Source organism: Melanotaenia boesemani, chromosome 3 (genome assembly GCF_017639745.1).
Source record: "Melanotaenia boesemani isolate fMelBoe1 chromosome 3, fMelBoe1.pri, whole genome shotgun sequence".
NCBI lineage: Eukaryota > Metazoa > Chordata > Actinopteri > Atheriniformes > Melanotaeniidae > Melanotaenia > Melanotaenia boesemani.
Window position 1 is genome coordinate 23,736,622 of NC_055684.1, and position 12,487 is coordinate 23,749,108.

A 12,487-nucleotide genomic window follows, 5' to 3' on the forward strand; every position below is an offset into this window, starting at 1 on the left:
TCACATGGTGGCGCCAACTGTACGCGCAAACGCCTTAATCAATCGTGCAGAGATGGTCAATTAAGAAGATGTTGCACTTTGTGGAAAAACAAACGATAAAAAACTGTCTCTTGTGATTGTTGAGTATTCTACAAATGAGTTAAAAATCAGATGTTTCACATTTATTGTTTTTATTTTATTAAGGCATTAGGCTATTCTAAAAACTCTCTTATGCAAGTCTGTCTTAAATTGCACCAGGTGACAATATCAGCTAAAAGACAAGAAACAGGGTAATAAAAAATGATAATTAAATAAAGAAATGTGCCAAATAATACAAAATTTTTGGAATATCAGCATTTAAAACGCCCTCTAATAGTACTTTAATCCAATGTTGGTTGTAACAACTACTCTATTTATTTTGTATCAAGTAAATTAATAAAGAAAAAAATTTCATTTCATTATTTTTAAGCATTCTCTTTTTCCAATAATTACACTGTACTGAAAATACTTTGAATCTCTGGGAGGAAATAATATTTGATCCCCACACGACTACACAAAGCAGCATTGCCACAACGACATGTCCACTGCAGACCAGAGGCGACCCTCAAAAATGACCTGTCTCCACTAGACTGGAGATACTTTCAGCAATTGTGCAAGCTCTATCCAGAGCTTTAGGTAGTAAACAGTGCATTTGTAAATAAAAGAGAGAGTTGCAGCTCTTCTCACTGCTCCTCGATGGCTCTGCTCAATGGTGCTGATGAGGGAGGATGGGAGTCGCTACTCCACAATGCCCCGCCCACATTGAGAAAGCATTGATGACAGTGATGCAAGGCATGCCTCTGAGAAGCCTGCAACCTCTCTCCACACACACACCGGACCAGTTTGGACTATACATTTACAAGTCTCCATATGTTACCCACCACTCTGCTGCACGGGTTGTTTTGAGAGCATTTTAAACCAAAAAGAAAAACAAAAAAGAGAAGGAAAAATCAACCTCAATCAGCTTCTTTTATTGCTTTTATTTCACATTTCTTGAATTGTTTTGGATTCCAAAACTCGTTGTGCATTCTTCCAAATGCTTCGCCCACGAGTCTGCATGTGGGTATAACCGGTTGTTAAAATCTGCGTCCAGGTATTTAAGGGCAGCGCTTGATTAGGGGATTTTTTTTTTCTTAATTATTCTTATAAAATTTAGAAATTCACCTTTATCTCTTGGAAGCGCATCCACTATTTTTCTTCCACGATGGCTGATGCCAACGCTGAATGCAACATCAAGGTGTTGTGTCGATTTCGTCCGCTGAACCAGTCCGAAATTCTCCGTGGAGATAAGTTCATCCCAATATTTCAAGGAGAAGACACCGTCATCCTCGGGGTAAGTTATTTTTTTTACTGTTCTTCTTTTTATGGCACCTTGTTATGCAGTCGGTGGACGCTGGGGGTTACAATTATCATCTTACTCTCACGTCAGATACTGGCCAGACTGAGGACTGGAAGCTTAAAGGCTTCTGACAGGGATCAAACTAAGTATAGCCTCTATCAGTAGTATCGATATCACGATTAGCATGCCGCAAGTGCAGCTGCTTTTAAAGGGCAGCAATGCTTTCCTAAATGTGAGGTAAAATCAAGCATTGTTGAAAAAAAAAAGCCTATATGTAAACAAAAACGATAAACAATCAATTAAAGTGTTGTTGAAGGCGATCTGCAAGCTCCAGTTTGTTCTGAAGTCCATAGTCACTAAACTCTAAAAAAATCTTCATTATCTCTGAAATATATCTGGACCCCACCTTTGTGATCCTGCTCTGCTTCACTGCTCATTATTTCTGTTGGTCTGCTGGATTTTTCTGGTTTTTCACTTCTCTGATAAATATTCAGCAGTAATTGATCGATTCTCTCAATGATGGATGTTTCTGTCAGCTTTTAATGTGCAAGTGAAATATCAGGTGATCTAGTAAAAGTCATAATATGCTCTGTGGGTTGCTTCTGATCAGTGAATGGTTTCTGGCTTTGTTTCAGTACAAAATGAAGAAAAGCTGATGATCACTGTCAATGCTTATGAGCCGCGATGGAAATGAACCAGGCTATAAAACGTTCATTCTGATAAATGCCCAACTGAGGCCGAGGTTAAAACAGTGCGATTGTAGTCCCACACCATGTGACATTTTAGCTAAATTAATTCAATGCAGGCAGAAGGTTTGAGTGCTCGAAATGCAAATCTTGCACATGTTGACCAAAGCACATACATCTCTATAAATGCCTTGATGTGCATGCAGAAAGGCATACCCACAAGCATCTGCACAGATAAACATACATTTCACACTCATAACACACCTGCTTCCTATCATAAAGCACGCACACACACACACACACACACACACACACAGAGAGAGAGAGAGATAGAAACCCACATCCTTTTGCCTTAGGGTTGACTTTAAGTAATGATTGACATTCTGAGGATTTTTGAGGATGTCAGTTTGAAGTAACAGCTTGAAATCAATAATTACTGCATCAATCTTGGTGACTGTATTCAGTTGTATTTTGGGCGTGTTGGAAGAGTCTAGAAGAAAAAGGACGTAATGTTCTGATCAAATCATCATAAACTTTCACTTAAGCTTTCAGTTTAACAAAACATGTAAAATGATTGTGTTGGATTATATGCCAAACTGAGCAAAATGCATTTTGAACTTCTGGAAACAGAAGCAGGCCGTTTTCTAATTGTATGTCAAGTCATTTAATGCAGCCGGCTTTTAATTTCCCTTTGTTCAGAATGCAATCATAAAAGTGTGAATGCAGTTTCAATCTTTGTGAATGTAATTTCTTTGGAGGCATGTGCTGTACATAAGAAGATTTTATATGTGTAAAATTTATACAGGGTTTGTATTTTCCCTCCAGTATAAGGACGTTTTAAAAGAACATATCTTCTGAGATTTGAAATGATGTCACACTGGATCAGGATTTAAAATATCAGGCCAACAGGCAAGCCAGCGCACTGTTAGGACACAGTAGGAACAGTTAATGCTCACATTGTGGCGGAAGAAAAATAACAATTCACATCTAGGCAATGCTGATGGGCCAACATTTGTCTACTCAAGGAAGGCTTCTCCCAGAACTTGCCAACTGGCAGAGGCAGTTATTTGAGTTGCTGAGTGATGGTTTGGCTGCACCTTAGTGGCAGGCAGGATGAGAATTGAAGACGTTAAGGATTGCAGAAAATGGTCTGTTGGTGTGCTGTGGACTCATGAAAGGACATCTCTGCAGCTTCAACAGTCAAGTGGTGACATCTGACTGCAAGTGGAAAAACACTGCATAAAATAAACCACCTAAAAATTACAACCACTTTAATAAAATGGAATGTAACATTTTGCTTTGATATGAACATCTGTCCAGGGGGAAAGTCTGCATTAGTTACAACATAACAGAAAAGATAAATCACAAAAAATAACCATAAGAAATACAGTACAGCCACATGAGCCCTGATACGGGCCTAAGTAGTTTTTAGGATCAGTTAATGAACAGATTCTTAGCATTTGAAAGCTTGTCACCTACAAATATTGATTTTATACCCTTATAAAATGGTGTATACACTTTACACACCAAGGTCTGGATGGAGGATCATAACAAAAGCCTGTCATGGCCAGCTCAATCTCCAGATCTGGACCCTGTTAAAACCTGTGGAATGACGCCAAAAGGAAGATGGTTGGTCACAAACCATCAAACAAATGGAAAGTGAGCTGGCCATGGCAAGGTTTTGATGTTGTAATCCTCCATCAAGAACTTGGTTCTCCTGGCTGTGTGGCATGGAGGATGGTCCTGCTGTAATCCTCTGAGTTGGGGAGCACAGTCTTGGCATAAGGAAGTAAATGATTTTCTAGGATAATCTTGCATGTGGCTTTATCAGTGCATCCTTCACAAAGACTGATCTGCTTAATTCCAACTTTGCTGAAGTCCCCGGATCACCACTGGTCCTCCTCTGCATTTAACAGTCAGTGTGAGACACTGTGGCTTGTAGGCCTCTCCAGGTCTCCATCTAACCATAAAACCACTACAAGTTGGGCAAAGCTGAAAAAAGGACTCAGAGTAGATTTGGTCTTCTACTGTCCAATTCCTGTGGTCTCTTTCAAACCTCAGTCTTCGGTCTTTGCTTCTCACCATTTCAGGTGAGTTCTGCATGACTCCAGTCCTGCCTGTAGGAGCCTGTTTTCCAGCTGTTCTTGCAGTGCACTTCACCCCAGTCTCAGTTTGCTGCTGTGTTTGATGGATACTTGATGTCAGCCTATGGTTCTTGAATGATGAATTTGTGGTCATCCCTTTCAGTTCAAAGTTGTTTTTGCCCTCTGTCAGACTGTAGTTTAGTGTCCTCATAAAATAGAATGAGATGTGCTTGTGTAGGAATGAAATATTTGGTAGAAATATACAGTGATGCTCATAATTTCTCCAGGGGTTTCTGAAAATATGTTTAAACATATCTTTAAGATGTGAAAAACGATAAAAACAAATCTAAATTTCTAAAGGAAAAATGCCTCTTGAGAAAAGATGCAGATGAGTTCAAAGTCAAAACAGTAAAAGAATTTGAACTCTGCTGTTTTTGTGACAGCTGCAACAAGATAATAATGACATATTATTATAGTACCACCTACGGATGCAGTGCCTCGGGTTGTAGACTGAGCAACAGCAGACATTTGATAATCATACCATTTAGCTTTACATCTCTAGGTCTTTTGTTTTTGAAGCACAAACTTTTAAAAGAAAGAAAAACAAATAAGAAACAAAAGAAATGGGGCTTTTGCACATTTGCTGCTAGGACTTGAATAGATAATTATTAATTTATGTGCTGTGAAATAGCAACAGGGATTATTTAAAGCAAATGGCTCATTAAATCAATTTTTCACTTTTGAAAATTCGCTCTATTAAGCTTTATATATTCTTACTTAGATGATAATTGAGTTCTATTGTGAGTGTTGCCTCTTTTCACCTAGCAGACATGAAGCAGCATTAGCATTCAGCACGAGCTGTGTATTTGGCCATCTGATGAATTATCAGTGTTTGGGTCTCCACCAACTCCTTTGAACTAATCCATTCTCAGTGGTCATCATTATGGCCATCAATGTCTGTCCTGTGCTTGGTGCTGTGCAGATACATCTCAACATTGAAGAATTGGGACTGCTGAAACAGAAATCATTATATGTTGTACTCATTTAACATAATCAGTGAGGAATCAATGTAGCTTCCCTGCTTTTATGTGGTTTAATAACTCAGTCTTCACATCAAAAAGTTAAGCTTCTTAACAGCTCCTCTAAGCACTTCTGGACAATATCAACATCATTATTTTCTAATTCTGATACCAGCAGTCCTCCACCTGTATTCTGCAAAAATAAACATGTTTATTGATATGTTTTCTTTCTCAGATCTTTTTCCATCATCACATGCATGACCACCTGTGGAGGCCCGCAGGGATCTGCAGTGTGTGTGACAGTAATAATTTCTCAGCCTGTACTGCTTCAAGGCACAGCCTTTGTGTTCGCTCCACAGTAGAGTGACACAGCTGTCTGTAGTATTTCACTGTCTGTAATAGTGCAGTGTCACATGGGCAAGATTGTCCCTCCTAATTTTCTGGCAGGCAAAAATGCCCGCCATGATGAATCACACTTTCAGTTCTATAAATAAATAAATGATTGTAGTCGCTTCAGTGGCAGTAAGATATGGAGTTATTTTCCTTCCGTGTCCTCTGCAAATGACATATAGATATCACATAGTGGTTCCATATGAGCTGTCTTCAGGGCAAGCTTATTAAAAATGGATTGCGTTTTTAAAAGCCATGTGTGGCTGTGTTAGATAATAAGAAATAAGTTAGGACTCTGTAAGAAATATGTTTCACTTCAGACCTCTGTTATTTATGCCTTTTTTTTTTTTTTTTTTTTTTTTTTTTTTTTGTATAGCATTGCACTTAAGTTGATGGAGCTTCCCGAGCCTCACGGGTACTCCAGAGGATAAACAGCATCACTTTAATTTTCTTCCACAAAAAAATAAAAAAGAACAGTTTATTTGGCTGCTAGAATGAAAACCTCCTGAACTGAGCTAACTCAAGGTGCTGACAGTAAGAGAAAATGACAGAATTTCTTTTATGCAGATTTTTATGTCTTTTGTCAGCATGTAATAATTTAGTCAGTGAGTAAATGAAATTATGCCCTTTTTTAATTTAAAGGTTTTACATATCACTATGTAATTAATTGTATAATAGAAATGAATTGGACTTCAAAATGAGGTAAATAAGACCTCAGGTGAACAACAACACATGACATATTGCACTTAAGTCAAAATGCCGAAATAGTGTGTGGAAAAACCCAATGATATAACATCTTGTACAATTACTTTTATCAGTAATAACCAAAGTAATCATTTTCTGCCTGACATTATCAGACAGTCTGGTGTTATCAGACAGAAAATGTGGAGGAATTTTTGCCCTTGCCTCTTTACAACCCTGTTTCAATTAATTAAGCCCTCTTAAGGTCCCACTGCAGCATTTCAATCAAGTTGAAGTCTGGACTTTTGACTGGGCCCTTGCAACACCTCAGTTCTTTTGATTTTCAGCCATTCTGTTGTTGATGTATTGGGTATGTTTCAGATCTTTGTCAAGCTGCATGACCAACCTTTCTCTGTCGGACCACCACCGTGTTTGACACCTGGTTTGTGGTGTTAGTGCTGATATGCTGTGTTTGGTGTTTGCTTTATGCCAAACAGCAACATTTTGATCATTGTACAAAGGACTTTGTCCCTGAAGTGTAGTAGTTTGCTCAAATGCAGTCTTGTAAACCTAAACTTGCCTCCACGTTGTTTTTGGAGAGATGAGGCAATCTTCAGGCAATCTTTTTTCTTCTTTTCCAAGCTGTACTGTCATGAAGTCGAACATTTGAACTGAACGGAAACCATAGAGTCTGAGATTAAGAACTTAGCTTGTTTTCTTGCAGTTTCTCTGAGCAGTGCACATTCTAACCTTGGGAAAACTAGCAGGTGTCATAAATATTTTTAAACTTGTGAATATCCTTTCTCTCTGTAGAATGCTGGACCCCAAAATTGATTGGCAGAAACAATTGCGTTTCTCAATTGATCCAATTGAGCTTCTCTAAATTTATTGCTGGTGTCTTTGCTTGTTGGTGTAGTGTTAAAACATACCTAAATACTCCACAACAGCAAAGTGCCAAAACGTCTGTTTTCATAGTTGTGCTTATGCCTACTGATGATCAGTTTATCCAGTGCATTAAGAGTACTTGGCTGATACTAAGTCTCTTAATTCCTGTGGAAGTACTAAGGGTGGACTTGATATTTCACATCCTGCTTGTGCATTTTGGCTTAGTTTTATCATTAAAGAAATAATGAGAAAGTTTAATATGTTTTGTTCATGTCAAACTGGGTCTACCTAAAATGAGAGAAAATGAGCAAGAGAAAAATATCTGATTTGACTTGCAGGGAAACACAGGTCAATGGGTCTTTGGAGTATTGCTTCCCTTTAATCTTTGGCCATCCCTTTTAAGATTGCAGACACATTTTAATGAGTTTGCATCAGAGCAGGCATGGCCTCGCTTATCTAGCTCAGTTATAATATAGATTGAAATAAGTCTTGTGTCGTTTTGGTAACAAAGTGTGTGTAGAGTATAAGCAGATAGGCCTAACCTCTTCAATGACCCCCTGCCATCATTGTATGCTGCATGATTAATTTTTTGCTTTTGTTGACCATAACAGATGGGAGAAATGCAATGAAGTGGGTTCGTCCACCCATGTTAGTGAACCCATCTGAAATGTGTATAATAAAGAATTATTGATTTTCCTATTTTCTGCACTCCATTTATAATTGTATGGATTACCTTTCAATGTCTGCTGCTCCAGCACATGCTTACAAGTCTTCTAGAGCAGCTGCAGTGGCTGCTGAATTCATAGCTGTGAAATACACAAACGTTTAAGAAGGATAGCAGATTAACAGCCCTGTACGGTTATTAGTGCTTCAGCTTTCAGGTGTTGTTTTGGCTTTGCTTTTTCCACAGGAAGGTTGCCATTGTTTCCTAAATAATTTCCTAAATTCTCTGTGAATGAATTGGATCTTAATGATGCGTTTTGCACAAAATATGCATTTAATGCAGTTAGAAATTAACTTGATTATTCCTTAGGAGCCACTTATTTTCTGAAATGTCTGATTTCTGATGGGCCATAGCTCTTTCCCATCATTCAGCTGAGAACTGATCCTCGTTTAATCTCCTCTGTTGATTATGTGCTGAGGTAGAAAATGGAAAGGGAAACAGCTGCTGTGGAAACAGTGCATGTCGGCAGTGCATTAAGTTATCTACCTGTCTCATACCTTTTGTTATTTATAGTTCCACAGAAGCCTTTTTTCTTTGAGGATATGTTGCAATAGTTTTAACTGTCTGCAAAGCAAACAAAATCACAAATGGATGTCCAAGGGCTCCCCTGCTGTCCCCTGACCCTGTGCACACTTTAGTGCTTTAATTATGTCACTGTAGTGCACACACCCTTCCAATTAAGGATTGTACAGGGATTGTTGTGTTGGGTCCATATCGCCACCCATTTCTGATATTGGCTGCCACCAACAGAGTTGCTTCATTTTGGGATTAGACTTCCTCTCCTCCTCCCTTTCTTACCATTGTTGTTGTTCTCTTCCTTGCTACATGCTTCAATGTATTTCTTTCAAGGTGGGATGATTTTGCTGCTCATTTCCTAATGACTCACCAGCGGTTTTGGGAAGATGTGAGAGAAGCTCAGGCTTGTCTGTCACCTTGTTAATTTTTGTGGAGGCTCCTAGCAGGTTTTAATGGTGTCAACTGGGGAAGTGTCTGTCAATCTGGTACCAGAATAGGGATCAAGCAACTATGGTGAAATTTACTTCATGTTGCCTTGGTACCCAAGGATGCATAAAATGAGATTCTTTTTTTCCTTCAACACAGAAATCCTAATTATCTCTACTATAAGGTTAACTTGACCTATTTCATAACTTTGAAAACCTCAAATACCAATTAGAACTGTCAGCTCTCACTCCCATCTGTTCCTTAATATTAACATTATACCGACACCAATTTAAAGAGAAGCCATATTTAACATGATATTCGCTGCCATCTCTTCTTTACTTTTTCTGAGTGTGCATGTGTGTCACAGTTAGATAAGCTTGTGCCAGCTCATCAACAGCTTTCCTTCCCATTTCTGGCTTTTCATGACAGAAGTGTACGATGACTACACCAGGCTTTAAGCTCTGGGGAGTGTAATGGAACATACTCTCCCCATTACCAATGGTTCTGCCCTGGATGTTGCTTGGTCCCCGTGTATGCCCTCAGCATGTGTGGGCAACACATCATATCTGACTGCACATGCTTGAACACGTGTTTGCACATCCCGAAACCCCAAGCAGTTGGTGCCATATTAGCTTGATAATAGAAAAACAAGGAAATCCCACTGAGAGGGATGAACTTCCACAGTCTTCTGCAGGTGTTCTGTTTCCTTCATTTAATTAGAGTTCAGTTCATTGACATTTGACAGCACAAATATCTACTCCAAATCCGTTTTTTTCTCTTCTTTCTCAGGGGTAACATGCTTTAAAGTGCATTTTCCTAGCTGTTTCTGATCTATGGTAATCTAATTTGGCCTGATTTTAGGATTTCAGTCAAGCTGCATTAGATGAAAGAGGCTTGGAAAATCTTGGCAAATATGTATTTTAGGCATTTATTTAATCTTTTCCTGGCCAGGAATGTGTCCCAGTCTTGACTGTAAAATTACTGCACTTCAGGTAATAGAACGATGATGCTCTTTGTGACTCCCAGTAGGTGCATCTGTAATCAACAATTTTTCTGCATTTTCACTCCACGTCTTCTATCTCCCAAAGTTGATAATGAATTACTTTTTTATGCAACTCATACCATTTTCTTTTTTTCACCCCACTGGAGGCCTTTTATTATGCAAATTACTGGCTACACAGCTCTGCCACTGTGTTGGTTGGAGTTACAGAAAAGAATCTCCTTAACCATGTTGTTGATTTATACAGAAAACGTAGATTGTTGCTCAGTTCCAGTGCTTGTTTTGCTCACTTTTTTTTTTAACCCAGCTGCATCCTGGCACATTCCTCCCCTCACAGCTTCACTGGGCTTGATAATTGCTTCCCCTGCACACAAGTTGATAGAAATGTGTGCTTATGTTGCTACATCTCCTCAGCTTCTTCCACTCTATCCTTTCATGGTCGGATTTATTATTAATTCTCTGCCACATGGTCATTAACAGGACTCCTACTAATAGTGCCATGCAGATCATTGGTGTACTTGCTGAATCACTGCATGTGTCTTACATTCTCTTGTGCTCCTGAGGCTCAGTCACAGTGTCAAAGCTCTGGATTGAAGTTTAATTTGAAGCGTGGATCAAGACCACAGAAACCCCATTTCAATTTGGTGGCGAGTTGGCTCATGGGTTCTTTACCAATCTAATTACTAGCACAGGTTACTCAGTGATTTAAGAGGTTTCTTGTTTAACAAACTTAAATCTCTTTAAAAGAAGAAATGAGCATTAATGATGTGTTTTTGTAAAAGAAAAAAACACTGTATATCTGTTTTTAATGAGAAACATTGGTGAAGAAATTAGCTCTCCTTGTACTTAAAGTGTTATTAAATTTTAAATGAATTACTTAATATATTCTTAGCTGCACTGATACTGAGGTGCAGTGTTTTTCCAGTTCAGCTTGCTCCTTTAAAAACAAAATTCCTTTGGTGTTTAGCACTAAATGTGTTTGGCTTTTCCTCTTGTTCACTAAAGCACTGCAGACAGAGACAAAGCTGCTGTCAGGAGGTATCTTGTATCCTGCATGAGTTAATGTTGACTGCATTTACTTAAATGCTGGCCTAGCTAAAATCTGCAGGCTGATGGCTGGAAGAGAGAATGAGTGTGAGACCAAAAGACCTTAAATATTTCTTTTGACATCAAATATTCCCTCTGGGGTGGGGTGGGGGTGGGGGGACTGGGGTTCTTTGCTGTCTCAGGTTGTGATCGAAGCTTTGTTCCAGACAGAAGTCGCTGATCTCAGTTCATGTTGGATAACTCGTTTCTTCCTCAATGTACACTCTAGTTTTCTGTGTGATTTCTGCAGTTCCATGGCATAAATAAATGTAAAGTGTATAAAGGCTGAAGGTCCATTTAAATGCAACATTGCAGGAAAAGGACTGGAACAGTCCGTGTCACGCTCACAGAGAGACGCCTTTTTGTCATTTCTAATAAATGTTCCTCTTCTCCTTTTGTGCTTTATCTCTCTCTTTCTATCATTTAGTAGCATTTCTACTCTGACTGAGGCACATTTCTCTTCACCTGCTTGGTACAAGTCACTCATGACTCTTTTCTTTAGTGTAGTTCTTAGTTTTTATTTACTTATATATGAAAGCAATAAAGTTGGCTCATTTGTTGTTTGGCAGAAGTGACTCAAGATTTTTTGTCTTTAAAAAGCAGCGATTAAATACTTTTGCGGAGCTAAGTTTACTTGGATTTGTTTTTCATCTGCAGAGAGATTTTACACAGTTTTTTTAAATTCGTGAACACTTAAACAATTTCACCTTCAAGAAGCACCTTCAAGAAACAATGAGGAAAATGGGCTTTCCTGCAGAGATTTAGAGAGATCAGTACCATAGCAACGTTCATTCATCCATATAACTACCCTTTCCGGTAAAAGGGCCCATCAGCTGTCATTGGGCAGGAGGCAGGGGTACATTCTGGGCAGGTTGCCAGAACATCATAAGGCTAACAGAGAGAAAGAGACAACCATGCACATCCACACCTCCAGCCAGTTTAGAAATGTAACAGACACATCTTTGCACTATTGAATAAAACTGAAACACTTGGAGAAAACCCATGCAGCACCAGGGAAACATTAAATATCCACACACAAAGGCTCAACAGGATCGAACTGATCCATACTGAATAGGGATGAACCTAAATTGTGATTTGTGCTTAAGCTTCCAATGCTCTGCTACCAAAATATCTTGAAGCAAACAAACAGGTCAAGCTGTGATGGGCATTAAAAATTCAATGAATGCATTAGTTTTTCACACAAATTCAGCGTAATGTGAAAAAAATGTTCTCAGCCTTTTTGCTTTGGCTTTGCAGTATGTCTTCCATCTCTATAATTTCTGTAATTTTAGGTCTGACATCTCAGTTTATCTTTCACAGTTTGCATTCTTATAAGTTGCTCACACTCACTCTCCACAATTCGATGTTTTTTTTCAAGTTTCCGTTGGGAGACAGCTGCTCCAATTTTCTTATGAACAAAGCCAAATTTCTCCTTTTCTTTTGTCTTCTCATTTCTCTTTTGGGGCATCCTCAATATCACCTCATCTCATTGATTCCCAGTGCCTTCTCATAAGAGATGCAAGCAGAGGAATTGGAGTAGTGGGCTAATTTTTATGTGTGGCTGAGCTGCATCGTCTGTCCATTGCTTCACAGCCTCTTGCTGCATTTTATGATCTGAGCAACAACAGTGTTT

General features: G+C 38.8%; 1 protein-coding gene across 1 annotated transcript in view; it reads left to right on the plus strand.

Moving 5' to 3' along the window:
- Nucleotides 1-862: 862 nt before the first annotated feature.
- Nucleotides 863-12,487, plus strand: part of kif5ab (kinesin family member 5A, b) — a 65,160-nt gene continuing 53,535 nt past the window's right edge. Inside the window, exon 1 of the mRNA XM_041979945.1 lies at nt 863-1,351. Coding sequence (XP_041835879.1) covers nt 1,223-1,351 — 129 coding nt within the window. The 5' untranslated portion in view covers nt 863-1,222. The remainder of the gene's footprint in view (nt 1,352-12,487) is intronic.